The sequence below is a fragment of the Panthera pardus genome, unplaced genomic scaffold, assembly GCF_024362965.1.
Source record: "Panthera pardus isolate Hobbes unplaced genomic scaffold, ASM2436296v1 HiC_scaffold_13, whole genome shotgun sequence".
Classification (NCBI taxonomy): Eukaryota; Metazoa; Chordata; class Mammalia; order Carnivora; family Felidae; genus Panthera; species Panthera pardus.
In genome coordinates this window covers 17,673,382-17,699,258 of record NW_026526688.1, presented here as the reverse complement: position 1 = coordinate 17,699,258, position 25,877 = coordinate 17,673,382, and the positions used below count along the sequence as shown (strand labels likewise).

Below are 25,877 nucleotides of genomic sequence, written 5' to 3'. Positions count from 1 at the left end.
TCGTTATATGGCAGGTTTCTTCTAGAAGCTAAATACTAGGAAACAAAATCCTGCACCTTTGGAGCTTACCTTAGGATTGTAGAAGCTAAGATTTACATATAATCTGCTGTACTCTGAAAGAAGAAGAAATTAAATACTGAATAAAATGCTCCTGGATTCCAGTTTTTTATCTTTATTATTTTTTTAATGTTTATTTTTGAGAGGGGAAAAAGGGCATGCGCACGTTTGAGCAGGGGAGGGGCAGAGAGAGAGGGAGACACAGAATCTGAAGGAGGCTCCAGGCTCCAAGCTGTCAGGATAGAGCCCAATGCAGGGCTCAAAGTCACAAACTCTGAGATCCGTGACCTGAGCTAAAGTTGGAGCTTAACCAACTGAGCCACCCAGGCTCCTCAACCAATTTTTTTTTTTTTTATCTTAAATTATACTAATTTAAATCTGATTATGAGACAGATCATCTGTCAGATCATCTCGTAGGATTGAAGACTAAAAGTCTGAGATGTCTTTTCAACGAATAAGTGAGTAGATAATTTAGAGCCAGTTATGAAAAGGCCTTATTTGTTTCTCTAAATGCTTGTGATTTTTAGTGTATTTGCAACTGACATATGTACCATGCTTTGGGGTCATTTTGAGATTGTCATGTAAACGTTTTAGCACAGTATTAAAATTTCATTTTTGTCGGTAACTGTTCCCATTATAGAAGTTAGGCTTTAGAGCATGAACATGAGAATAAAAATATCAAGAATTGTATGGGGCGCCTGGGTGGCGCAGTCGGTTAAGCGTCCGACTTCAGCCAGGTCACGATCTCGCGGTCCGTGAGTTCGAGCCCCACGTCAGGCTCTGGGCTGATGGCTCGGAGCCTGGAGCCTGTTTCCGATTCTGTGTCTCCCTCTCTCTCTGCCCCTCCCCCGTTCATGCTCTGTCTCTCTCTGTCCCAAAAATAAATAAAATACGTTGGAAAAAAAAAAAAATAAAGAATTGTAATAAATTTAACAGGATAAATTTTGAAAGGCTCAAAGAGTATAACTTTATGTGGACCAGCTCAAATAATCAACTAGCCAGAAATCTAGCAAAAGGAACTAAATGGCTCTCTGTGCCAGGCGTTCTCATTAATGAAGATGCTCTGTTTACCTGTAGGATTTACTACATAGGTGAGTAATTAGCAGAGGGCTCCTCCCCCAATAATTGTAGTGTTAGCTAGGACAGTCAAAAGCTTAGTGTGAAATGTGGTGCAGGTTGATTGAAATATCGCATAGATCCTGGCAAATAGATTCTAGTGTTTTGAGGGATGCAGAATGTCTTCAGTTTCAGTCTTTCATTTATACTTCTGTAAGTTATTTTGAGTCATTTTCAGGGGGCCTTGATAATATTCTAATGAAATTGCTGGCGGGGAGAGGTAGTCAGAATATTAGTGGTTACAGAGCCCACGCTGACCTGTTAAAGTGTGAGACAGAGGGGACGGTCAGTAATTAGGTTTACGTTTCCATGTGGGGCGGATGACAGGGAGATAGGAGTGTGAGTGAGAACACAGCAGCAGATACCATCTGAAGAGCATCACCGAGATCAGAACCAGGTTGATAAGGTACCAGAAACACAGCCCAGTAGATTCAGGTTTGTAGGTAAAAGTCCGGAACCAACAGGGTGAGTTTTGCTGCACTGAGGTCAATAGCCAAGGGCAAATCGGAGATTTGGGGATTTGGGGGAGATTTGGAGATGTGGGGTTAAGCCATAGTGAGTGCATCATCAGCAGAGGTGGGTGGTGGTGGGGGGCGGGTCACAGTGTAACCCCCAGTACCTTCTGGAAACATCACTGCTCCATGTTTTCCTGTCCTGCCATTTTCCGCTTAGGATGCTGATGGGTATTGATTCAAGTCACTTTGCTTTATCTGGTGTCTCGAGGTAACTTACGAAATCCAGTTAAGGCTTTTTCTTTTCTTCAAAACAGCTTTGCTTTCATGTTTTCTTACGGTTTCTTTCAAGCATCGGTCAACATTATGCTCAGGTCATTTGGTTGAATCTCTTAACCTTATCCATTAGCAAGTGGCTAAAACCCTTTGTGTTTCCCTTTTCTTATCTGGAAACTGGGCATTGTGATTTTGTCCTCACAGGCACTTCTGAGGGGTGAGTGAGGTAGCACACGGGGTGCTTGTGCTTGAAGCCCCTGGAACCAGTTGCCCTTGTGCGCCCACAGAGCACTCGCTATTGCGTATCAGCACTGGTTTGGACTCTTTTCCCCACTTGACACCTGAGTCACCTCCCTGTCCCCATTCTCCATGCCTGCGATTCATCTTGCTCTGCTAGAATGGTCTGCCAGTTGAGAAGAGGAGGTAAAGGTGAATTTCCTCCGAACAAATAGTTCAAAGCACACGGGAGTTTTTGTTCTCAAGGCTCTGCATACTGGATCCTCCCTTCTCCCTTCTCCTTTACCATCTCTTAGTTCGATGTCCTCCTCTCCAGTCTCCAGAAGCTAGGATGTGTGATGCTACTACTTGCCTTCACGTCTGACCAAGGCGGTCCCCCCCAATCCCAGTATACATTGATCATCTACGCAAGCCAAGGCTTACCTCCTCCTTAAAAGCTTTCAAATGTCCCACACCATCCCTGGGCTCCTAAAAAGTTACTTGATAACTTACCTGATAATATGTGGCTTCGTATGCGTAAGACATTTCATGCGGAGGTTGAAAGCTACCCAGGGCAGAGGCTGTTGCACATATATTTGCCCCCCAGTGTTGTATAGGTGAGTGCCGAGTGTATAAGGGCCCTGTGGCCGTGTTTCAGTGGAGTTGCTGTATCAAAAATGGTTGTTACTGGGGCACCTGGGTGGCTCAGTTGGTTAAGCGTCCGACTCCGGCTCAGGTCATGATCTCACAGTTCCTGGGTTCAAGCCCTGCGTCAGGCTCTGTGCTGACAGCTTGGAGCCTGGAACCTGCTTCAGATTCTGTCTGTCTGTCTGTCTGTCTCTCTCTCTCTCTCTCTCTCTCTGCCCCGCCCCCCTTGTACTCTGTCTCTGTTTTTCTCTCAAAAGTAAATAAACATTAAAAAAAATTTTTTTTTAAAAAGGTTGTTACTTTAGCTCTTCTATTTAGTTGTGATTAATTGACTTTAGAGCCGAAGTACCTCTGCCCAACACTAACTTCGTTAGAAAAACAATACATAAATTTATAGTGGAAATGAATATATAATGGTTTAACTTAGAGAAATTATAACCATCTCTTCTGGATCATCACTGACCTTTTAAAAATGGTCTGTAATTTTCAATGTTTACATAACTTTCACATAAAATCTTTCGGTGGTTTAGTGAATGCATATCTTAAGTATATAAAGTTTAATGTTACAAGTCCATCAGTGATGTTGCAGGGTTTTATGAGAGCACTGGTGTAGTTTCCATGGAAAGGCCTCTAGTTCACATTCCTGCACCAGTGTGCTTAATAAAAACCTCTGCATTCCCGGGACTTTGTCCTACTGTGCCATTTGGACTAGTGAACCTCTTTATGAAGCTCAGATTTCTTGTTCGTAACTAAACCATCTTATTATAATTGGTACTGATTTGCACTATGCCTTATCCACACACATCTTTTCAATCTGAAAAGTAATCCTCTTACTGTTAAAGTAAAAAAAAATATTTTTAATTCAGCTTAGGACTAAGTTTTTTTAATACTGGCTTTTTTTCCCTCTAAGGTTTTTATTCTAGGATGACTTTTTTTTTTTTTTTTTTTTTTTTTTTTTTCCAGAGAAAGAGTGCGAGAGTATAAGTGGGGCAGGGGCAGAGAAAGAGGGAGAGAGAATCCCAAGCAGGTCCCGTGCCCACGGCAGAGCCCACAGGGCTCGATCCCATGACCGTGAGATCATGACCCAAGCTGAAGTCAAGAGTCAGATATATAACAGACTGGACCACCTAGGTGCCCCTGTGCTGACATATTTAAGAGAGTGTATCTTTTCAGTGTCCTTAAATTTTTTTTAGGAAATGAATGTGTTTCCTATTTATATGTAAGTTTTATGGTCACAAAATGTAATGAAGATTTTAAAGCACATTTCTAATTTATCAATAGCAATCTGGAGTCCTAAAGATTAGAATGAGAAATTTAAATACTAGGAATCCTCTAAAAAATAAATAGATCAACACAGTAACCATCCAGTATCGTACTCTGCTCATTAGTGTGGTGGTTGCAGATTCAAATCTGATACAAGAAATTAGCCTTCTGTAAATCCTGCTCAAGTAAATTCTTGGTTACTCTTCCATGAGTACTCTAGAAATCTCTCTCTAGTGGTGACCTAAGAGAATTAAGTATTCAGTCAGAAGGAAGTATGTGAAAGGTGTTACATATGCCCTCCAAAGTTACTCTCAAGAATTTAGAGAGGTGTTCATTATCTTGCTCATACAGGTAAGAAGCAATGAAAAATTTTAAGGATTTTTTTTTTATTCTAGGTTTTTGTTTTTATTTCCAAATTTTGTATTTCATTTTGCTAAATCCGTTTTTTTCCCCATTGTGCACCTGATTTTTCCCCTTGATTCTATAAATATTAAAATATTATAATTAGGGATATTATAATGGGTCTTTTTGGTCATTATAGGTATTCATCAAAGTAATAGATACAAATGACCATCGTCCTCAATTTTCTACATCAAAATATGAAGTTGTTATTCCTGAAGACACAGTGCCAGAAACAGAAATTCTACAAATCAGTGCTGTGGATAAGGATGAAAAAAACAAGCTCATCTATACACTGCAGAGCAGCATTGATCCACTGAGTCTCAAGAAATTTCGTCTTGATCCTGCGACAGGCTCTCTCTATACTTCTGAAACACTTGATCATGAAGCCATCCACCAACATGTTCTTACCGTCATGGTACGGCTTTCTGCTCATCCTTTGGCCAGTATTTGGTTTCTGAAAGGTCTCCTGTGTTTAAGAGTGATTTTTAATCCCATATAGGGGACCCCCTCCCCCCCTCCCCCCCCCCAGGAATGATAATGTATTGAATCTTTCAGGTACGGGATCAAGATGTTCCTGTGAAGCGCAACTTTGCACGGATTATTGTCAATGTCAGTGACACCAATGACCATGCCCCCTGGTTCACAAGTTCCTCCTATGAAGGGAGGGTTTATGAATCTGCAGCTATTGGCTCAGTAGTGTTGCAGGTTACAGCTCTGGACAAGGACAAAGGGAAGAACGCTGAAGTGCTGTACTCGATCGAATCAGGTAATTTTGGAGCCCTCCGTATGTTAACTTTAAAAAGTACATTTCTTTTCTAAAATTCCACATGTAGAAACATTTCCGTGTGTCACTGTAAAAATGGCTTAAATTGATCTTCAGCTACCATTTTACATATTAGGAGAAAGAAGCCTCTTTAGAAAGCAAGGTGAGACTCGTGAGACTCCTACATTCCAGTAAAGAGATTCACATTCTTAGCATGATTCAAGGCTCTGAGAAGTCTCGCAGTGAAGAAAACCGGTGCAGTTCCTTATTTCCACAATGTTGTAACCATACGACATTTTCCTCCATAAGACTTGTTAACTATGAAACATTGTTAGGAAGCCACTGGCCTTAGTAATTTAACTTTTAGCCAGGGAGTATTTTCTCTTGGGCAGAGCAGGAAATTCCACGACAAGAGTGCTCGTGTCCTGCCTCTGCTTACCCCTTCCAGGGTTAGTTTTTCTGCCCCTGTCATCCACCTTTTACAGTTGAGTTTCCTTCATGGAATTGGGTTGTTGCAATAGGGCCCAGGGTGGCGATTTGGACTGGAAATGTTGAAAAGCCCAAGGAGCCTGCTGGAATTGGGCAAGGAAGGCCAACTGAACTGTCGGCGTGGACCTTTCTTCTAGGTGTGGCAGGGCAAGAGATCCAGGGTCTTGCTGGCGGACACAAGGAGGATCACCCAGAAATAGTTGTACCGAAGTGAAATATTTTGTTCTCTGTTTTCTTTTATGATGCTATTCGGTCTTTCATTTATTTATTCCATGGGTGCCGCGCTAGGAACTTGATAGGTAGAGGCTATCACTGCTCCACAAGTGTATGTTCATGGCAAAGGAAAGCCCCTGATTGACACAGGGACCTGCTTTAGGGCATATGTTTTGTACTGTCAGAATTCATCTTGCTTTGGAACTTTCTCTCCTTATGCCAAATACAATGAGTAAGTGATTAAGTATCAAGAAGGCAGCTTCCATTTTTTCCATGTTTCTCAAGGTCATTGTTACTACAAAGAATATAGTCTCTTTCATTCTTCTCACTCTTTTATAACTCTGTTCCTCTGCATATTTAGAAATTGTGCATTTCCTAGACATTGGTATTGGTGCAGAGGTATGAATTAACTATAGGTCATATAATCAAAAGCTGGGTACATGGAGAATAATTTTTAAAAAAATGTGTTTTATGTGGTTAAACTATTTTTACTTCTTAGTATTTTTGAAGCTTCATCTGTTTCCCTGAAAATAACCAAATTTAGTCCATTACTTACAAATAAGATCTTATGTGCTGCTCGTAGTTCAAGGTTAAAAATGTAGTGAGTGCCTTGAACAAAGATGAAGGTTTTTCCACGGGGTCAGAACTTTCGTTGTTAAAAAAACAGTGCATTCCCTTTGTGCATGCCTGCGCACTTCAGTAAAATAATTTTCTCACAGACAGACCGCCTGGGTTTGTGTAGGAGAAAATGTTCAACTTTCCCCTTAGCTTTCACATAATTTTCAACAACTGGGTGGTTAAAGTACGATTCTTGGTGCCTCACTAAAGGCATGTGCATTCTTTAAATGCTTGCGATGACTGATGGGATTAGTAATTTGGTATTCCAAGAATGAACTGTATCTCCACTCAAACAGTAGATAATACCAAGGGCCTATTTCAGTGTAGCATTTGAATTTCTTAGAAGATAATTTTTATAGATTTGGTAATATAAAAAGTGTGCTCAAAAATTGTAGGCAGCAGCTACTGTTAAAATGCAGAAGAGTGTGTGTGTGAATCTGTTGGGATAGGTGGAAATGTAAAGTGGTCATGACACCTTTCATTTAAGTTACTCATATTCACCTTCTCATTTGTCAGGTTACATTTAATAAAGTTCAGAAAACAAGTTACAAATTCAGGCTGTAATACTGCATGTTTAATTAGCAGCAATTCATTGAGCAAAAAGTTTGGTCTCATTAGGAGCCTTCAGGAAAAAAGGAATTAATTAAAGGATATTTTCAGTAACAACTGACTTAACGTGTTCAGAGACATCAGCGCCCTATTCTGGACCGTGTAGTGTGTGTGTGTGTGTGTGTGTGTGTGTGTGTGTGTGTGTGTGTGTGTGTGTGTGTGTGTGTTTAAAGTAGATTATTTGTAACTTCCAAACTGTCATAATGCCTGGAAATAGAAGATACTCTGTAAATATCCTTATTGACTAGAATTGATTTTCTTCCTCACACTTCGGTTAAACAGAAGTGCAATTGCAACTGTACGTTTCACACTTGAGGCTGCCAATCCTGTTGGGCAGTTGGCGCTTTACTGAGGGTCCACAGCATGTCCACCATTGGAAGAAAGAGATTTCTGTGCATAGCTCTCTGACATTTCTTTTGGGGCGTATGTGTGTAATACAGTCATAGCTAATGTGCCCAAATTCACACGTTTGTCCAGATAATTGCCTACTTCAAACACAACAATCTCGGGCTACACGGAAATCACCAGTATCTCCAGCTAAAGTGAATGACTTAAGCCCCCAACCTAGTAAAGAGTTCCGCCACTGCCCTATTAATTTCTTGACAAATAACATGCGTGTATTTCAGCATTTGATGAATTGTACCCATTAGTGGATCAGACGGGCATGTTTAAGCCACTCAGCTGCCCTGCAGTGTTTTTCCACATAAGTATGTTGCTTTCCCATCTGCAAATCTGATGATTCCTTCCATACTGTATATGTATGTCGGAAACCCACTGTTAACTGGCTAGCTGGGTTCCTGTTTAACCTTCCTATTAAGATACTTCTGGTAGTAATGTTTCTGAATTTTATATACTGATTAAAATTTTTTTTTTAATGTTTATTTATTTTTGAGAAAGCGTGAGTGGGGGAGGAGCAGAAAGAGAGGGAGGCACAGAATCCGAAGCAGGCTCCAGGCTCTGAGCTGTCAGCACAGAGCCTGACGTGGGGCTCGAACTCACCAACCGTGAGATCATGACCTGAGCCAAAGCTGGACGCTCTACCACCTGAGCCACCCGGGCGCCCCTATATACTGATGAGAATTTTTATCAGAAATTTCCATTTAGTATGTGTTGCTTTTGTCAAAATGTACTTCAGAATATAGTGCTTAATCTAACACGTGGTTGTTGGTAGTGATAGAAGTAAACTGCAGAAAAACAGAACCAAGTAAAAATATAAATATAGTGCTTTGATGAATGTATTAATATTTTTCAGGCTTCTGGTCTACTTATTTGGTATTTAATTTATCTTTCCATCCATGCATAGAAGTTGTGTCATTCATCAAATATTTACATAGGACATAGGATATGTCTCTGTGTGTCAGGCATTCTTTTTAGGCACAGGTGATAAAAGAATGTATAAAACAAGCCATGCTTAAATTGGGCTTACATTCTAGTGGAAGAACGGATAAGAAGGTTGCAGTATGTGTTATAAAGAAAAAACAGGATAAGAGAATAAAACAGCCATTCTGATTAGGGAGGTAAAGGAAGGCTTCACCACATTCTCTAAGCAGAAGGGCATTTGGGTAAAACCTGGATGGATGGATGGATGGATGGATGGATGGATGGATGGATGGATGGAGAAGCAATGATAATAGCTGGGGAAGACTGTTCTAGAAAGAACCCACCAAATACAGTCATCCTGAGATGAGAATGTTCTGGGCAGGGATGAGGCATGAAGAGCCAGCAAGGCTGGGAGGGCAGGGAGCACATTGTGTGGAAAGTAGAGTGTTCTAATACCACCAGCTTGTTTCACTGCAGAGAAAATCTATTCATTCCTCCATGTTGGGCCTTGCATGTTTGAAGCTTTGAGATTTCACTACACCAAATAAGAGAAATGCCAAAGAGAGGATTGAATATAAAATATGGTAGGTCGGCTGCTTCTTTAGTACAGACTTAGGGAAAGCCCAAGGGGTGGGGATGCAGACCACTGTACAAAGGTTTTCTCAGTCTCCATATTAGTCCAGGCAAACAGTCAGTATTGGAAGGCCTGGGTGGCGCCCAGGTAGGGTGAGAAAGGTCCCTGGAGTTCTGGTGACGGACTAAAGCACAATGAGAGAATCTGGGATTGTTGACTCATACATGCGGACAGGCAGAAGTTAGGGTCTGTGAGGCGTGGCAAAGGCCTCACGGCTCACCCATTCATGGGCAAGGGTTCAGCTTGGAACTTGGGGCTTGTAGAGAAGAGAGCCCGGCCTCTGCCCTGTTGTAGACTATTCCTCACGGCCGTGGGGCTGAGACGTGGAACTGGGCAGGCTTAATGAAAACCAGACCCCGTCTGGCCTCAGAAAAAATTATATTATGGATTTTGGGAAAAAGTATTAAAGGAAGGAAATGAAGGCTGTCGGGGAAGTGTTTACTAGTAATGATGAGGAGAAAGGAGTGCTTGGTTAATCCCCCGTTGCCAAATCGCACTAAGTGATTCTGGCCTATGAAGGGCCACACGAGGTTGCAAACCTAGACGAAAGCAGAACTTGAAAAAAAACAGTTAAGTGGCAAGTCAGGTTTGTTTTGGGGAAGTGGGATAGTTCATTTGGGGAAAATAAACTCAGTTCCGTGAGGGGGATAATGGATTCGGGACTCATGGAGGTGAAACAGAACGGAGACGGAGTGTGTGTAGGTGAATCCAGTCTGAGGACCCTCACACTGCTGTAATCTATCCAAAGAGATCGTAAACTGCTAGACCTCAGTAAGCTGCCAGTGTCTTCAGAAAGATTTCAGTTGATGATACAAAACCTGGGCTATTGTGGAGTTGCATTTGCAGCAAAAGGCACCTACAGTATAGCTGGAAAAGGCCCAAAGCGAACAAGTAAAGCCGTCTATTTTAGAGTTTATCTGTCAGCACTGTTGACACTTGGGAGCAAAAAATCCTTTGTTGTGGGGCTGCCCTGTGCATTGTACGATGTTTAACAGCATACTGGATCTCTATCCAATGAAAGTTAGTAGCGCCCTCCCCCTCTACGTGGTGGTAACTCAAACTGTGTCTAGACATTGTTACACGTCCATCTAGACAAGATTGCCCCCAGTTGAGAACCACTGACGTAGAGGGTAGAGTGACCTGAAAAAGATTAAGAAGGGAATATTACAGAAATCTTCGAAAGCGACACAGTAGGGCAGGTAATGCACAAGCGCATTCAACAATTCCCTGAATATTTAAAATAAGGGACAGCTCTCTTGAACCTTGTTAAATTTTCTTGGTGAATTGAAGTCTTCCTTTTCATAATGAGTAAGAGTCTTGAAAACTTGCAAGTGATAAATGCCGAAAGTAGAAGTATGTTCAAAGGATTCTTGAGGGACTGTTGGAAAATTATCAACTGCCTTACAAAAGGATAACCTTCTACAACATATTCCTGGTTCAGGTGATAGCAAGTGAGTTCTGGCTTTACCTAGAGTAATATTTCTTGTGTTTCTTGCTTTTCATAACTTACAAAACTCTGAAAAGTCTGCCTCATTTTAGGTGGATAAAAATGAAGTGAGTTCTATTCAAATGTTGATAACCCCTGAATTTCTGTATAATTGCAGAATAATCACTTTTAAAGATTAAAAAAAAAAAAGTTTGTGTATCTCCAGCTATTACTTGTATTGGTCCTTGCATTTTTCTGTAACATGTTTTTACCCCCTCTCCTCCTAGGAAACATTGGAAATTCTTTTACCATTGATCCCATCTTGGGCTTAATAAAAACTGCCAAAGAATTAGATCGAAATAGCCAAGTGGAATATGACTTAATGGTGAAAGCTACCGATAAAGGGAATCCACCAATGAGTGAAATAACTTCTGTGCATGTCTTTGTGACAATTGCTGACAATGCCTCTCCTAAGTTTACATCAAAAGAATATTCTGTTGAAATCAGCGAAACTGTCGGCATTGGGAGTTTTGTCGGAATGGTTACAGCGCAGAGTCAGTCGTCAGTGGTATATGAAATAAAAGATGGAAATGTAGCTGATGCTTTTGATATTAATCCACATTCTGGAAGTATCGTCACTCAGAAAGCCCTGGATTTTGAAACGTTGCCCATTTACACATTGATAATACAAGGAACTAACATGGCTGGTTTGTCTACTAACACAAGTGTTTTAGTGCATCTACAGGATGAAAATGACAACTTGCCAGTCTTCATGCAGGCAGAATATACGGGACTCATTAGCGAATCAGCTTCAACTAACAGCGTGGTCCTAACAGACAAAAATGTCCCATTAGTGATTCGAGCAACTGATGCTGATAAAGAATCCAATGCTCTGCTTGTGTATCACATTGTTGAACCATCTATACACAAATATTTTGCTATCGACTCTAGCACTGGTGCTATTCATACGGTACTGAGTTTGGACTATGAAGAAACAAGTACTTTTCACTTTACCGTACAAGTGCATGACATGGGGACGCCACGTTTATTTGCTGAGTATGCAGCTAATGTGACTATACGTGTAATAGACATTAACGATTGCCCTCCTGTGTTCTCCAAATCATTATATGAAGCATCTCTTTTATTGCCAACATACAGAGGAGTAAAAGTCATCACGGTAAATGCTACGGATGCTGATTCAAGTGCATTCTCACAGTTGATGTACTCTATCACCGAGGGCAACATTGGGGAGAAGTTTTTTATGGACTACAAGACTGGCACTATAACTGTACAAAACACAACTCAGCTAAGAAGCCGCTATGAGTTAACCGTTAGAGCTTCTGATGGCAGATTTGTAAGCTTCACCTCTGTAAAAATTAATGTGAAAGAAAGCAAAGAAAGTCAGCTGAAGTTTACCCAAGATTTCTACTCTGCAGTAGTGAAAGAGAATTCCACTGAAGCCAGAACGTTAGCTGTCATTACTGCCATTGGGAACCCAATCAACGAGCCTTTGTTTTACCATATCCTCAACCCAGATCGCAGATTTAAAATAAGCCAGACTTCAGGAGTTCTGTCGACCACTGGCATACCATTTGATCGTGAACAGCAGGAGGCATTTGATGTGGTGGTAGAAGTGACCCAGGAACACAAGCCTTCAGCAGTGGCCCACGTCATTGTCAAGGTCAACATAGAAGACCAAAATGACAATGCACCAGTGTTTGTCAACCTTCCTTACTATGCTGTTGTTAAAGTGGATACCGTGGTGGGCCACGTTATTCGCTACGTCACCGCCGTTGATAGAGACAGTGGTAGAAATGGAGAAGTGCATTACTACCTTAAAGAGCATCACGAGCATTTTCAGATAGGATCCTCAGGTGAAATTTCACTGAAAAAGCAGTTTGAACCTGACACCTTAAATAAAGAATACCTTGTCACAGTGGTTGCAAAAGACGGAGGAGACCCAGCGTTTTCGGCTGAAGTGATAGTTCCGATCACTGTTATGAATAAAGCCATGCCTGTGTTTGAAAAACCTTTCTACAGTGCAGAGGTTCCAGAGAATATCCAGATGCACAGTCCGGTTGTCCACGTACAAGCCAACAGTCCAGAAGGGTTGAAAGTGTTCTACAGCATCACGGATGGAGATCCTTTCAGCCAGTTTACTGTTAACTTCAACACTGGAGTTATAAATGTCATAGCCCCTCTGGACTTCGAGTCCCACCCGGCTTATAAACTGAGCGTACGAGCAACCGACTCCTTGACCGGTGCTCATGCTGAAGTATTTGTTGACATTATAGTGGAAGACATCAATGATAACCCTCCTGTGTTTGGTCAGCAGTCTTATGCCGCAACCCTGTCCGAGGCAGCTGTCATCGGCACGTCTGTCGTTCAAGTTAGAGCGACAGATTCTGATTCAGAACCAAATAGGGGAATTTCATACCATATGTTTGGGAACCATAGCAAGAGTCATGCTCATTTTCACATAGACAGCAGCACCGGCCTCGTTTCGCTAGTCCGAACTTTGGATTACGAGCAGTCCCAGCAGCACAAGATTTTTGTAAGGGCTCTGGACGGTGGCATGCCCCCCCTGAGCAGTGATGTGGTTGTGACAGTGGATGTCACGGACCTCAATGACAATCCGCCACTGTTTGACCAACAGATTTATGAAGCCAAAATCAGCGAACACGCCATGCATGGGCATTTCGTGACCTGTGTGAAAGCATATGATGCAGACAGCTCAGACGTAGGCAGGTTGGACTATTCCATTCTCTCTGGCAACGATCATAAGAATTTTGTCATTGACGGTGAAACGGGGATCGTCACGCTCTCAAACGTGCGCCGGCACACCTTGAAGCCATTTTATAGTCTTAACGTTTCTGTTTCTGATGGAGTTTTTAGGAGTTCAGCTCAGGTTCACGTAACTGTAATTGGAGGCAATCTGCACAGTCCTGTTTTTCTTCAGAGCGAGTATGAAGTGGAGTTAGCTGAAAATGCTCCCTTACACACGCTGGTGATCGAGGTCAAAGCAACTGATGGGGATTCTGGTATTTACGGTCACATCACTTACCATATTGTAAATGACTTTGCCAAAGACAGATTTTACACAAATGACAGAGGACAGATATTGACTTTGGAGAAACTTGATCGAGAAACTCCAGCAGAGAAAGTAATCTCAGTTCGTTTAATGGCTAAGGATGCCGGTGGAAAAGTTGCTTTCTGCACCATTAATGTCATCCTTACAGATGACAATGATAACGCACCCCAGTTTCGAGCAACCAAGTATGAAGTGGACATTGGGTCCAGTGCTCCCAAAGGGACATCCGTCGTTAAAGTTCTTGCAAGTGATGCCGATGAGGGATCCAATGCCGATGTCACTTATGCCATTGAAGCAGATTCGGAAAGTGTCAAGGAGAATTTGGAAATTAACAAACTATCGGGCATAATTACTACAAAAGAAAGCTTAATTGGCTTAGAAAATGAGTTCTTCACTTTCTTCGTGAGAGCTGTGGATAGTGGGTCTCCGTCAAGGGAATCTGTGGTTCCTGTCTATGTTAAAATACTTCCACCAGAAATACAACTTCCAAAATTTTCGGAACCGTTTTATACCTATACGGTTTCAGAAGACATGCCTATTGGAACAGAGATAGACCTCATCCGAGCAGAACATAGTGGGACCGTTCTTTACAGCCTAATCAAAGGGAACACTCCTGAAAGTAACAGGGATGAGTTCTTTGTCATTGACAGACAGAGCGGCAGACTGAAACTTGAAAAGAGTCTTGATCATGAAACGACTAAGTGGTACCAGTTTTCCATACTTGCCAGGTGCGCTCATGAGGACTACGAGGTGGTGGCATCTGTAGATGTTAGCATCCAAGTGAAAGATGCAAATGATAACAGCCCTGTGTTAGAGTCTAACCCGTATGAGGCTTTTATTGTTGAAAACCTGCCAGCGGGGAGTAGAGTCATCCAGGCCAGGGCATCTGATCTGGATTCAGGAACCAATGGCCAAGTCATGTACAGTCTAGATCAGTCACAAAGTGTGGAAGTCATCGAATCTTTTGCCATTAACATGGAGACAGGCTGGATTACGACCCTCAAGGAACTTGACCATGAAGAGAGAGACCATTACCAGATTAAAGTGGTTGCATCAGATCACGGTGAAAAGGTCCAGCTCTCCTCCACGGCCATCGTGGATGTTACTGTCACCGACGTCAACGACAGCCCCCCACGATTCACGGCAGAGATATACAAAGGGACCGTGAGCGAAGATGACCCACCAGGCGGTGTCATCGCCATCTTAAGTACCACAGATGCCGATTCTGAAGAACTTAATAGACAAGTTACCTATTACATAACAGGTAACACATTGAAGCAAAATGGTTTAAGTTAAAAATAAATCGGATTAGAGGTATAAATTTTGAAATACAGTATTTTAGGGAGATCGGGGTTAAAGGGATGATTTTAGTTAAGTAAGTCTAAAATAAGTAGCAATAACATCTCTTAGGCTACAATGAAGAAGGCTAACAGTTGTCATTAGACTGTTTTTGTTTTGAATGTTGATTTTTGAGAGTGAGAGCGTTAAAACCGGGGGAGGGGCAGAAAGAGAGAGGATCTGAAGCAGGCTCCAGGCTCTGAGCTGTCAGCACAGAGCCCAACACGAGGCTTGAACTCCCGAACCGTGAGATCATGACCCGAGCCGAAGTTGGAGTCTTAGCCAACTGAGCTACCCAGGCACACTCCTAGACTGTTTTTTGATTTTTATGACTCATTCTGTTGAACTTAGCAAATGATAAATATGTATAACAACTATAGTTTCCATATAGGGTAACGTATCGTTTAGTAGGCTTTTATGTTTTCTTTAGCTTAATGCTGTGTTTCGGTACACATTTTAATGCCTTGATGTTTTGGTGGTGGTGGGAGTAACTGGGAAAGTTAAGCCAAATTTAAATGTAGTAATTTTTTAAAAAACCCTTAATTCTTTTAAACCATAACACTAAATGTATTTATTTCTCCTGTCAATTAGATCTTTACTTATTTCAGCCAATTTGTCCTCTTCCTCCATTGATTTAATAGGAGGAGATCCTTTGGGACAGTTTGCTATTGAAAATATACAGAATGAATGGAAGGTGTTTGTGAAGAAACCTCTGGACAGGGAAAAAAGGGACAATTATCTTCTGACTATCACGGCAACCGATGGGACCTTCTCCTCAAAAGCCATAGTTGAAGTGAAAGTTCTTGATGCAAATGACAACAGTCCAGTCTGTGAAAAGGTAGGCGGTTCTTTCTTTATGTATTACGAATTTGGATTTCTTTCTGAACCTTTCATTCGGACTCTTCTGTGGCGCTGGCTGTAATTCAGATGCGTTTCGTATGATAGCCGGTGAGCATTTAAGCAGCGGTGAGTGTTGAGTGGGGCAAGAGTTGGATCAGCTCCAGAACTATTTTGGGAAATGCTCAGTAGTTGGAACAGCTCATTCACAGATGCTGTAAATTACAGACAAGATTGCAGTTAGGTTTAACTCTAAAAATGCTTTGTGCAGATTTCATTCCCCTTATTGGGGGCCGAGCCTATTTTGGGGGCACTGGCTGTTCTACACGAGGTCTGTGAGGGTGCTCCGCAGCTCTGGGGCCCCTTGAATAGAACACATACGCCAAGAAGGAGCCGTTCCCATCCAAGCCTGCGGTGGGAGGACTGGGGCAGGAGTGCTCCCGGGGAGGGGCGGGGGTGTCAGCCTTTGGGAGGTGGTGATTAGATCGGCAGAGGAGTTGGGACTCCGTCCTAGAGAAGAGAGGACCTCGGAACCCGTTGCGTTTGGAAGGTGGAGCTGCCGTGAGCCAAGAGTTGCTTACAGAAGACACGTTGGTTCGGTAGTGTCGCGTACACTTGGATGAGCACGAGTGAGAGCACGGGGTGGAGGCGGCCAAAGGCACGAAGGGACAAAAGACGGTGCAGAGCGCAAGCTGGTGCCCGTGGTGCCGCCTGCGGGTGACAACGTGGCAGGCGTGTGATGTCAGGATTGACTGCCATTTCCTACAGAAGCGAGTGGGAGAAAGACCCAGATAGAAGCCTGGGGCGGGGTTGGCTTAAGAGGAAGCGTGTTGTGGTCTGTATTGGACTCATTAAGTGTAGGGTCACGGGACATCCAGTCGAATCGGTTTTGTAGACGTTTAGAGACGGTGAGACTGAAGATGGGCAGGGATGCAAACTTGGCCGTTTCTTTGGATGACGGACAATGGAATCCATCCGAGAGGATGATCACGAAAAGGGACAGAGTACCTGTCGGTATTTCCCCTCCTAGGGAGAAGGGAGGAGGAGACCCCTACCAGGGCAGTGTTACTGAGAGGGCAGGAGCCGAGGATTTTTAGGAGGCAGGACAGCAAATGGGGGTTTGGCTGCTGAACAGATGATGGAGCTGTGGAAGCGAACTGTGGGACTCTGAGACTGGCTTGGAGGCGGAGGGCTCGGCATCATGATGCGGACAGGTGCCTGGTTGCAGGGAGGCGCGTGTCAGTAGGCACATAGATTCGTCCACCGAAGAAAGAGGAGAGTCTGAGGAAGGAAGAAGAGTGGTAGATGAAGGGAAGGCTGGGGAAGAGAGCGGGGAAGACGGTCTGGAAGAGGGACAGAGGAGACGAGCAGTGTCACAGCCGTGGCAAGGGACGGAGCCGTTCTCAGGGAAATAGAGCACAGTCAGCAGGGAAGGGAGCTTCAGAGGAGGGAGGACTTCATTCCCATCCATGTCTCTACTTTTTGGCAACAGTATCGTGTACGGCTGGGGGTTGGTTAAGTCTGTGTGTGTCGTACAGAAAATAAATGTGTGCGTCTTATTGTGTTTTTCTTTTAAACACTCGCACATTACTTGGATATGATGCGCTGTCATCTTTGAGAATAATAAAATTAAGATATTAGCTCATTTGAAATCATCAGTGTTGCAAAGTATCCTGTTTCATGAGTCATAAAGTGTAGTTCATCTAGAATTGAGCTCATCTTAAGAAAAAAAAAATCAACAGAATTTTACCTGTTAGCCTTGTGTGTTGGTTGATAGCATGGATTTCTAATGAGTTGGAACTGGAAAAAAGTGTTGATTATGTTTGAGTTCAGTCAGATGGGAAGGGTGGGGGCAGGGTAACAGAAGAGTCCTGGCCATGGTGTCGCTTGCACTCACCCTGATGACCTGGGGGAATCTTTGTTTTCTCCATGACATGAGGATCACGTCTGTCTCCACTGCAGTTACCTGGCTCTGTGTTAGGAAAGATTGCAAATAATAACTTCCTGTATTGAAAATAGACAGGATGTAACAGGCATTGACTCACCAATTTTCAGATAAGTTAAACATGAAACCAACTTAAAGACACAAAGTATTCAGAATTCTGTAGGTTAAATGTCAGATCAGACTCTTTCATTGATACAGAGGAATTACCTGTGACGTGACTCCTTTTTGTTTTAAATATGTTTTGTAAGAAAAATCGGTTTCAAAAGCTCCTCGGATTTTTAAATTCTGTCATTTCCCACATTTTCTGTGACCAAAGTTAAATGATTATTTTTTCTGTTATTCCCTTGGCAGTCATGTTAACGCTTAATGTTTTATGTTCGTGGTATTCAAAATCTTTGTAGAGCTTATATTCGGAAACGATTCCAGAAGATGCCTTTCCCGGGAAGCTGATCATGCAGGTGTCTGCTACAGATGCAGATATCCGCTCCAATGCTGAAATTACTTACACATTATTTGGTCCAGGGGCAGAAAAGTTCAGACTAAATCCAGACACAGGTAAGATGGGGCTTGGGGCAAAATTAACCATGTTCCAGCAAAGTCATATCAGATATAGGTGGTCTGAGGTCACATATAAAATTTGAAATTATATCCTGTTCCTTGAAAATTTACTCTGATGCTACAAAATTGGCATCTTTTAGAATTAGAAATCTACACAGCAATTTAGTGTGTAAAATTTGGGATAAGATAAAAAAAAATTGACAACAATATCGCCTACTTGAACCCAGAATTTAAAATTTAGTTTTTAATAGTAACTTTAAAAAAAAAAAACTCCATAATTGGGCGCCTGGATGGCTCAGTCGGTTGAGCGTCTGACTCTAGCTCAGGTCATGATCTCACAGTTCGTGAGTTCAAGCCCAGAGCCTGGAGCCTGCTTCGGATTCTGTGTCTCCCTCTCTCTCTGCCCCTCCCCTGCTCATGCTCTGTCTCTCTCTCTCTCAAAGATGAATAAACATTAAAAAAAAAAAAAAGCACAACTCCATAATTTAAGTATATCTCAAACTTTGTGCTTTATCTGTTTTGTATATAGTTGATATATACCATGATTAATGGTATTGTCTTTATATCTTTAAGACTGTTAGATTGTTTTCTCTCTTACAGTTTGTATTTTGTTAATATCAGGAGTCCAAGTAACAGTTTTCTGGGAGTTCCACCCCCCAGAACTAATTGTAAACATATGAACCTGTAAGTCAATTTAAAAATATGTTAAATTTGGAAAACAGGTAGCTTTTATTTTTTTTTATTTTTATTTTTTTTTAAAAAGCTAGCTCCCAGCAGGGTTTGGAAACCTGGATCTCCGTGTGCTCCTGCAGCCGTTGACTCTATAGCATTGATAAAATTGCTGCTCCAAAATTTTGTCATTGTAAGAGGGAAAGGGGAAGAAATAGATGTGCGTTTGCATCTCACACGTTAAACTTCAAGTGAATCCACTTTCTTGTTTGTTTTCAGGTGAACTGAAAACATTAGCCCCCCTTGATCGTGAGGAGCAAGCAGTTTATAACCTGCTCGTCAAGGCCACAGATGGAGGGGGTAGATTCTGCCATGCCAGTATTGTGCTCACATTAGAAGATGTGAATGATAACGCCCCTGAATTCTCAGCCGATCCGTACGCCATCACCGTGTTCGAGAACACAGAGCCTGGGACGCTGTTGACTAGGGTCCAGGCCACGGACGCAGATGCAGGTACCGTCCAGCTGATGCCGTTGGCTTCAGTCTGTGCTCTGAGATCTTAGGAACCTCATCCCCAGTTCGGTCTCTTTAACTTACTGACCTTATGCATATTGATTAACTCACTGTTGTATTTTTTAATTCCTCAGCATTAAAAACGGAATGAAATCTTTAGGGTAACGAATCCATTTTTTATTCACGTTTGAAGTCTCAAAATTGTGCCCTGTGCACGTACCATTGTAAGACATCTGTGGTGTCCCTAAAATTACGGTCAGAGACTGTATTAACTGATCTTCATATCCAATTGAATTGATCAGTGAAATGTTATTTTATGAATAAACCATTAGTGACGTAGAGATTTTAATGTGGGCACAGAACAGCAAATGTTACACTGCTGTAGTTTTATAAACCTTTCACAATTTTTATGGAGAATATAATAGTCTAGGATACATATTTATAATCTTTCGATAGAGAAAACAATTTCTTAAGTCATACTAATACTGAAGAATTAAAGCAATAACACAAATACCACTTTTCAAATAAATCTTTGACACTGAGGCTAAATCATAGATTTCATTTTAAAAGACCTGCTGGGTACTGCAGGACCATATGCTGTAGAATTCAGTCTTAAAAAGCCAGGTAGCTATGGAATTGTATTTGTTTTAGGTTAGTAAGTTGTCAGTGAAAATGTTTGCTTTTTAAAGATCAGAGTCCTAGGAACGTCTCAGTAACGAGTGTTCGCATTTTCCTTTTAAAACATGCTACACGTTTTTTCAAAAAATAATTTAAATTTCTTGAAATAAAACACTCTGACATGATGTCGTGTGTCAACAGGACTGAATCGGAAGATCTCCTACTCGCTGATTAACTCTGCTGACGGGCAGTTCTCCATTAATGAATTCTCCGGAATCCTTCAGTTAGAAAAGCCCTTGGACCGAGAAGTTCGGGCCGTGTACACCCTTACCCTGAAAGCCGTAGACCAGGGTTTGCCGAGGAGGCTGACGGCTACCGGCACTGTTGTGGTGTCCGTCTTGGATATAAATGACAACCCCCCTGTGTTTGAATACCGTGAGTACGGCGCCACCGTGTCTGAGGACATTCTTCTCGGCACAGAAGTTCTCCAGGTGTACGCGGCCAGTCGGGATATCGAAGCGAATGCGGAAATCACCTACTCGATAATAAGTGGAAACGAACATGGAAAATTCAGCATAGACTCCAAAACAGGTAACCTGCCCTGAAAATGAGAAGAAGGCCTTTATTCTGCCAAAAAAGGCGAGATGGCCCAGCATGTTAGGCAGTACAGAGTGCCAGCTCGTAGATAGATCGGCAGTAGATCCTTTAAAAAGATGAAGGTTCTCAGTGCCTTCGACGTTTAAGCGGGGAAATGAAAGCACACTCCAGGAATTCAGTCGAGATGTCCGATGCATTACACGAGTAAAGAGCAAGAGTGGGAGGTGGTGGGGGGTCTTGCGCAATGGCTACTCGTTCTCCATATCGAGTCCACGTGAAGTAGCTTAAGGGAAACCATAGTTTCCGCCTCTTCGATCCCAGTGTCTGTAGGAGGCATCTGATAATTCATTAAAACTGACGTCTTTCATACGCTAGGTATATAGAATAGCCGAAGTACTTTGAATCTCAATGAATAACTATCCACAAGGTCAAGAGTTGCAGGAGGTATTGACTCCTGCTCCATACACCCTTTTGTCATCTTGTTAACCTGTGGTCTGAGCTGTTCGAATGTTCTACAAAGTCACTGCATTCAAACTGTATTTAATTGAGTGTGACTATTTCAGATGAGGAGCAGGTGTGTGTGGATGGGATTTTAAAACGTAGTTTTAATGCATACTGTAGAATTCTTACTTTTAGGGCTTTTTAATAGGACGGACTGTAAGGAAACGAAAGGTGTTAAAGGAATCGTTAAATCAAAAAGATTTTATTTTATTTTTAAAAATTTACATCCAAATTAGTTAGCATACAGTGCAACAGTGATTTCAGGAGTAGATTCCTTAGTGCCCCTTAACCATTTAGCCCATCCCCCTTCCCACACCCCCTCCACTAACCCTCAGTTTGTTCTCCATATGTATGAGTCTCTTCTGTTTTGTCCCCCTCCCTGTTTTTATATTGTTTTTGGTTCCCTTCCCTTATGTTCGTCTGTTTTGTCTCTTAAAGTCCTCATATATGAGTGAAGTCATATGATTTTTGTCTTTCTCTAATTTCGTTTAGCATAATACCCTCCAGTTCCATCCACGTAGTTGCACATGGCAAGATTTCATTCTTTTGATTGCCGAGTAATACTCCATTGTATATATATACCACATTTTCTTTATCCATTCATCCATCGATGGACATTTGGGCTCTTTCCATACTTTGGCTATTGTTGATAGTGCTGCTATAAACACGGGGTGCATGTGTCCCTTCGAAACAGTACATCTCTATCCCTTGGATAAATGCCTAGTAGTGCAATTGCTGGGTCGTAGGGTAGTTCTATTTTTAGTTTTTTGAGGAACCTCCATAGTGTTTTCCAGAGTGGCTGCACCAGCTTGTATTCCCAAAAAAGAGTGTTTTTTTTTTTAATGATAGGATGTAAATAGTTATTCTGGAGACATAAAACAAGATATACGTTTCTATAAAAGAAAAACAATGAGGAGGAAAATATAAGCCAAAAAGTAGAATTCTTACGTCTCCTTTTTATTGTACTGTAGTGGCATCCATAGTAAACTATGGTTTAGAAGAAAGAAGAAATATAATTTTATAGTGGAATGTGGGTAGTATTGACTGGGAAAGCAATTTATGTATCACAGAGAAATAAATAAGGATCTAGGAATAGGCAAATTCATAACTTTAAATTGCTGAATGAAGAAATTAGAAAACACATATAAATGATAGGGGCGCCTGGGTGGCTCAGTCGGTTAAACATCTGACTTCGGCTCAGGTCACGAACTCAGTTTTTCAGTTCAAACACCACGTTGGGCTCTATGCTGACAGCTCAGAGCCTGGCACCTGCTTCAGATTCTGTGTCTCTCTCTGCCCCTCCTCTGCTGGTGCTGTGTTTCTCTCAAGAATAAACAAACATTAAATTTTATATATATATATATATAAATTTCTAATTTCTACTTCAAACATTTATCATTCGATTTCAGTCACAGTAGGAGGAAGTGGTGGCATTTTAAAGTAATGAAGGCCATTTTGATTTTCTGTGCAGGGGCCATCTTTATCATTGAGAACCTGGATTATGAAAGCTCTCATGAATATTACCTGACTGTAGAGGCCACTGACGGGGGGACACCTTCATTAAGTGATGTGGCCACTGTGAGCATTAACGTAACCGATGTCAATGACAACTCCCCTGTGTTCAGCCAAGACACCTACACAGCAGTGATCAGCGAAGATGCCGTCCTTGAGCAGTCTGTCATCACGGTGTGTATTTCCTCCCCTACCGTGTTCTTCTTCTGGATCTTTGCAAGAAATTTCAGGAAGACCGATTCAGTTTTTGTTGTGGCCTTACTCGAAAATAATTGGAAGATGGGGAAATGTCTTTTGTTACCCTAGTCAATTACTGACTCTATTATAAATGATTGCCTTATAACAGCTAGTTATTGATGGTAAAAAAGCTTGCTTCATAGACCCCTTCCTCAGCTGTCTCCTAAGTAGGAGCGTGATGTCTTCTAGGTTATGGCTGACGATGCTGACGGACCTTCGAACAGCCACATCCGCTATTCAATTACAGATGGCAATCAAGGAAGTCCATTTACAATTGACCCTGCCCGGGGAGAAGTAAAAGTGACCAGGCTTCTCGACCGGGAAACAGTACGTGCAAAACTTTGGCTTAAATTGTTTACAGATTACCAAGTTGGTAAATAGAAGCTCCTTGTCCACTTAATGGGAGGCACCAGAAGGGTACAACCAACCTTGTTCTCAGGCAGTGAGAAGTAAGACATAAATACTGGAAAAGCAATTCCAGTACGAAAATCTCTAGAACAGAAGAGATGTGTTTCATACTGATAGAAGTTTGCATAACAAAAGTTCCTGTTCAGGAAGAAACTACTATGGGCTCTGGTGTTTGGAGGCACTTCATGGAGCTAGAAGCTGGGTTTTCAGTAATGGCAGGCTCAGAAAGCCATAGGTGTGGAGAGGCGAGTCGCCGTGAGGAACCGCATGAACAGAGACGTGGAAGACGTGGCAAGTACTTAGGTGATCCTACTAGATTGTGTTGGAGTAGAGGAGTCCTGGTGAGAGGTGAGGGGCGCGTGCTAGGACGGGGTTCTAGGAACAGAGCAGAGGTTCACGCTGGCTGCTGCAGGCACAGGGAGCCGCTGAGGCCCGGGAGCGACTGGCCAAGGTGACTGTGCGGGTGAGCACCACGGTAGGCCTGAGTGGGGTGTAACATCGTGAGCCACCAGGCAGGTAGGAAGCCCAGGGCCCGGGGCTCCGTGGTGAGACACCGAGAGGCTGATTGGGAAGTGCCGTGACGCGCGAGCAGACAGATGCAGAAGCTTCGTGAAGGAGGCCTTAGAATCTGTGAAGCTGAGACACGGCCCCACGTAGGAAGCGGTGGTGGCAGAGATGCCGGCTCCCCTCCAATGTAATGGTAATGGGGTGCTGTAATGGGGTGGTGCCCTCCGAGCGAAACGGGGCATTGTGAGGCTGCGGAAGCCTAGCGCCGGGAGAGGTTGTGGCATGTGGTTTTTGACGTTGTTTTAGAGGAGAGTGACGTACGTAAGTAGAAATACTCAGCCAGGATTCAGAGAGTTTACTCAAACTTCAGAAACTCGAAAGCCAGGAACACGGAGATGGCACAGGCCTCCGGAGAGGATTGTGGAGGCAGTCCGAGGTGATTAGATAAATGCGAGCAACTGACGAGAGGAAAGCCAGGCGGAAGTTCTGTCCCTCATGTGTCTCTCCGTCCCTCTGCTAACACTCACAGGCAGGGAGCTGCCTAGGGAGGTCATGAAGTGAGGAAGTGCAAAGATAGGACACTGCTGATCAGAGAGTCTAGTTTCAGAACAGTAACAGGTAAAGGGAAGATTAGAGGGACTTGGGGAAATAGTGATGAGCTACCTCCTGAAAGGCCGAATTCTTTCATTCCTTCTCTGACCTGTTCTTTTGAGCAGAGACTTTCCAAGAGTTTAGGAAGCATGACTGGTTAGCCTTCAGGCTGCTGTACTGTTGGGCTGAACAAATTTAGGACTTGTGACCGGTGCGTTTGTCCGCTCCTTTAATGCACTAACGTCCGACAGGAGCCCGCAGAGGAGATGGCGCGTGCGCCCCAGGCCATTTGCCCTTCTCTGTTGGGCATCCTTTAGGACTAAGAGTCGGCAGAACATCCGCGGGGGATTTAGCCCCCTTTCTGGCTTCTTCCACCTCTCATTCTGGAAGGAGAGAGCTTAACAGGGGACTGCCCTAGAACAGAATCTACCTCACTCTATACAGCTTCTTTTGATGAGGTCAGTTTGTCCTGAGAGTCAGACAGCTGGCTGCGGTCCACGTGTAAAAGCGATGGGGGAGGGTGATCTGGAGCGTCCTGAGGTGTCGAAGAGGGGCTACGACAGCTCTCCTCTGCTTCTGGCTGACGGTCCCATTTAGGCCTTAGAGGAGGCGGCTGCCCCTGTCGCACATGCTCCGTTGTGTAGCTCTTCACGTCGCGCCCGTCTGTAGCTTGGGGAGTCGCCCACATCCAAGGCAGCACGCGGCAGGGGATGACGGTCGCCCAGATCTGCCCTTGTGGGTGGTCAGCAGTCTGCTTCTGATGGAGCCCCGTTCTCAGGCCTCGTGAAGTGGACATGTGTTCTGTCTTGTCCCGGGAAAGATTTCAGGTTACACACTCACAGTCCAGGCTTCTGATAACGGCAGTCCGCCCAGGGTCAACACGACTACCGTGAATATCGACGTGTCAGACGTCAACGACAACGCTCCGGTCTTCTCCAAGGGAAACTACAGTGTCATTATCCAGGTAACCTTGGGGCGCTGAGTTTGTCAGGCACATTCCTTTTGAAAGGAGCTCATGCGTTGGCTTCGTTGTTTGTTTGAAATCTCTTTCTTTTCCAAAGAGTACTTTTAGGAAAATGAAATGAGTAAAATGAGGGGGGTCTCCATCAGTACTAAGAGATGAGCATTTTCAAGGTGCAACCAAGCTTTTCTCTCTTCTTTTTGTACTTTGGTTTTTAAGACATTCTCACTGGCTTGGTCCTTAATCTTGTTTTCTGCTGGCTTTTTTTTTTTTTTTTTTTTTTTTTTTTTTTTTTAAGTTGATTTATTTTGAGAGAGAGCGAGCGCTCATGCACACAAGTTGGGGAGGGGCAGACAGGGAGAGAGAGAATTCCAAGGAGGTTCCATGCTGGCCGTGCAGAGCCTGACAAGGGGCTTGAACTCAGTAACCGTGAGATCACGACCTGAGCTGAAATGAGACCCTTAACCGACTGAGCCACCCAGGCGCCCCCAT

The 25,877-nt window shown here is 43.0% G+C and overlaps 1 protein-coding gene across 8 annotated transcripts in view; it reads left to right on the top strand.

Annotated features, from left to right (window-relative positions):
- The window catches only part of FAT1 (FAT atypical cadherin 1), a 132,803-nt gene that overhangs the window by 89,382 nt on the left and 17,544 nt on the right, over nt 1-25,877 (top strand). For all 8 annotated transcript variants that reach the window (XR_008421554.1, XM_053900899.1, XM_019422171.2 and 5 more), the window contains 10 exons: nt 4,570-4,845; nt 4,986-5,196; nt 10,790-14,857; nt 15,573-15,769; nt 18,115-18,268; nt 19,220-19,453; nt 20,273-20,662; nt 22,641-22,855; nt 23,108-23,245; nt 25,245-25,388. Coding sequence is in view for 7 of the 8 variants with exons in the window: in XM_053900899.1 (XP_053756874.1) it covers nt 4,570-4,845; nt 4,986-5,196; nt 10,790-14,857; nt 15,573-15,769; nt 18,115-18,268; nt 19,220-19,453; nt 20,273-20,662; nt 22,641-22,855; nt 23,108-23,245; nt 25,245-25,388 (6,027 nt within the window). In the remaining variant the exon portion in view is untranslated. The remainder of the gene's footprint in view (nt 1-4,569; nt 4,846-4,985; nt 5,197-10,789; nt 14,858-15,572; nt 15,770-18,114; nt 18,269-19,219; nt 19,454-20,272; nt 20,663-22,640; nt 22,856-23,107; nt 23,246-25,244; nt 25,389-25,877) is intronic.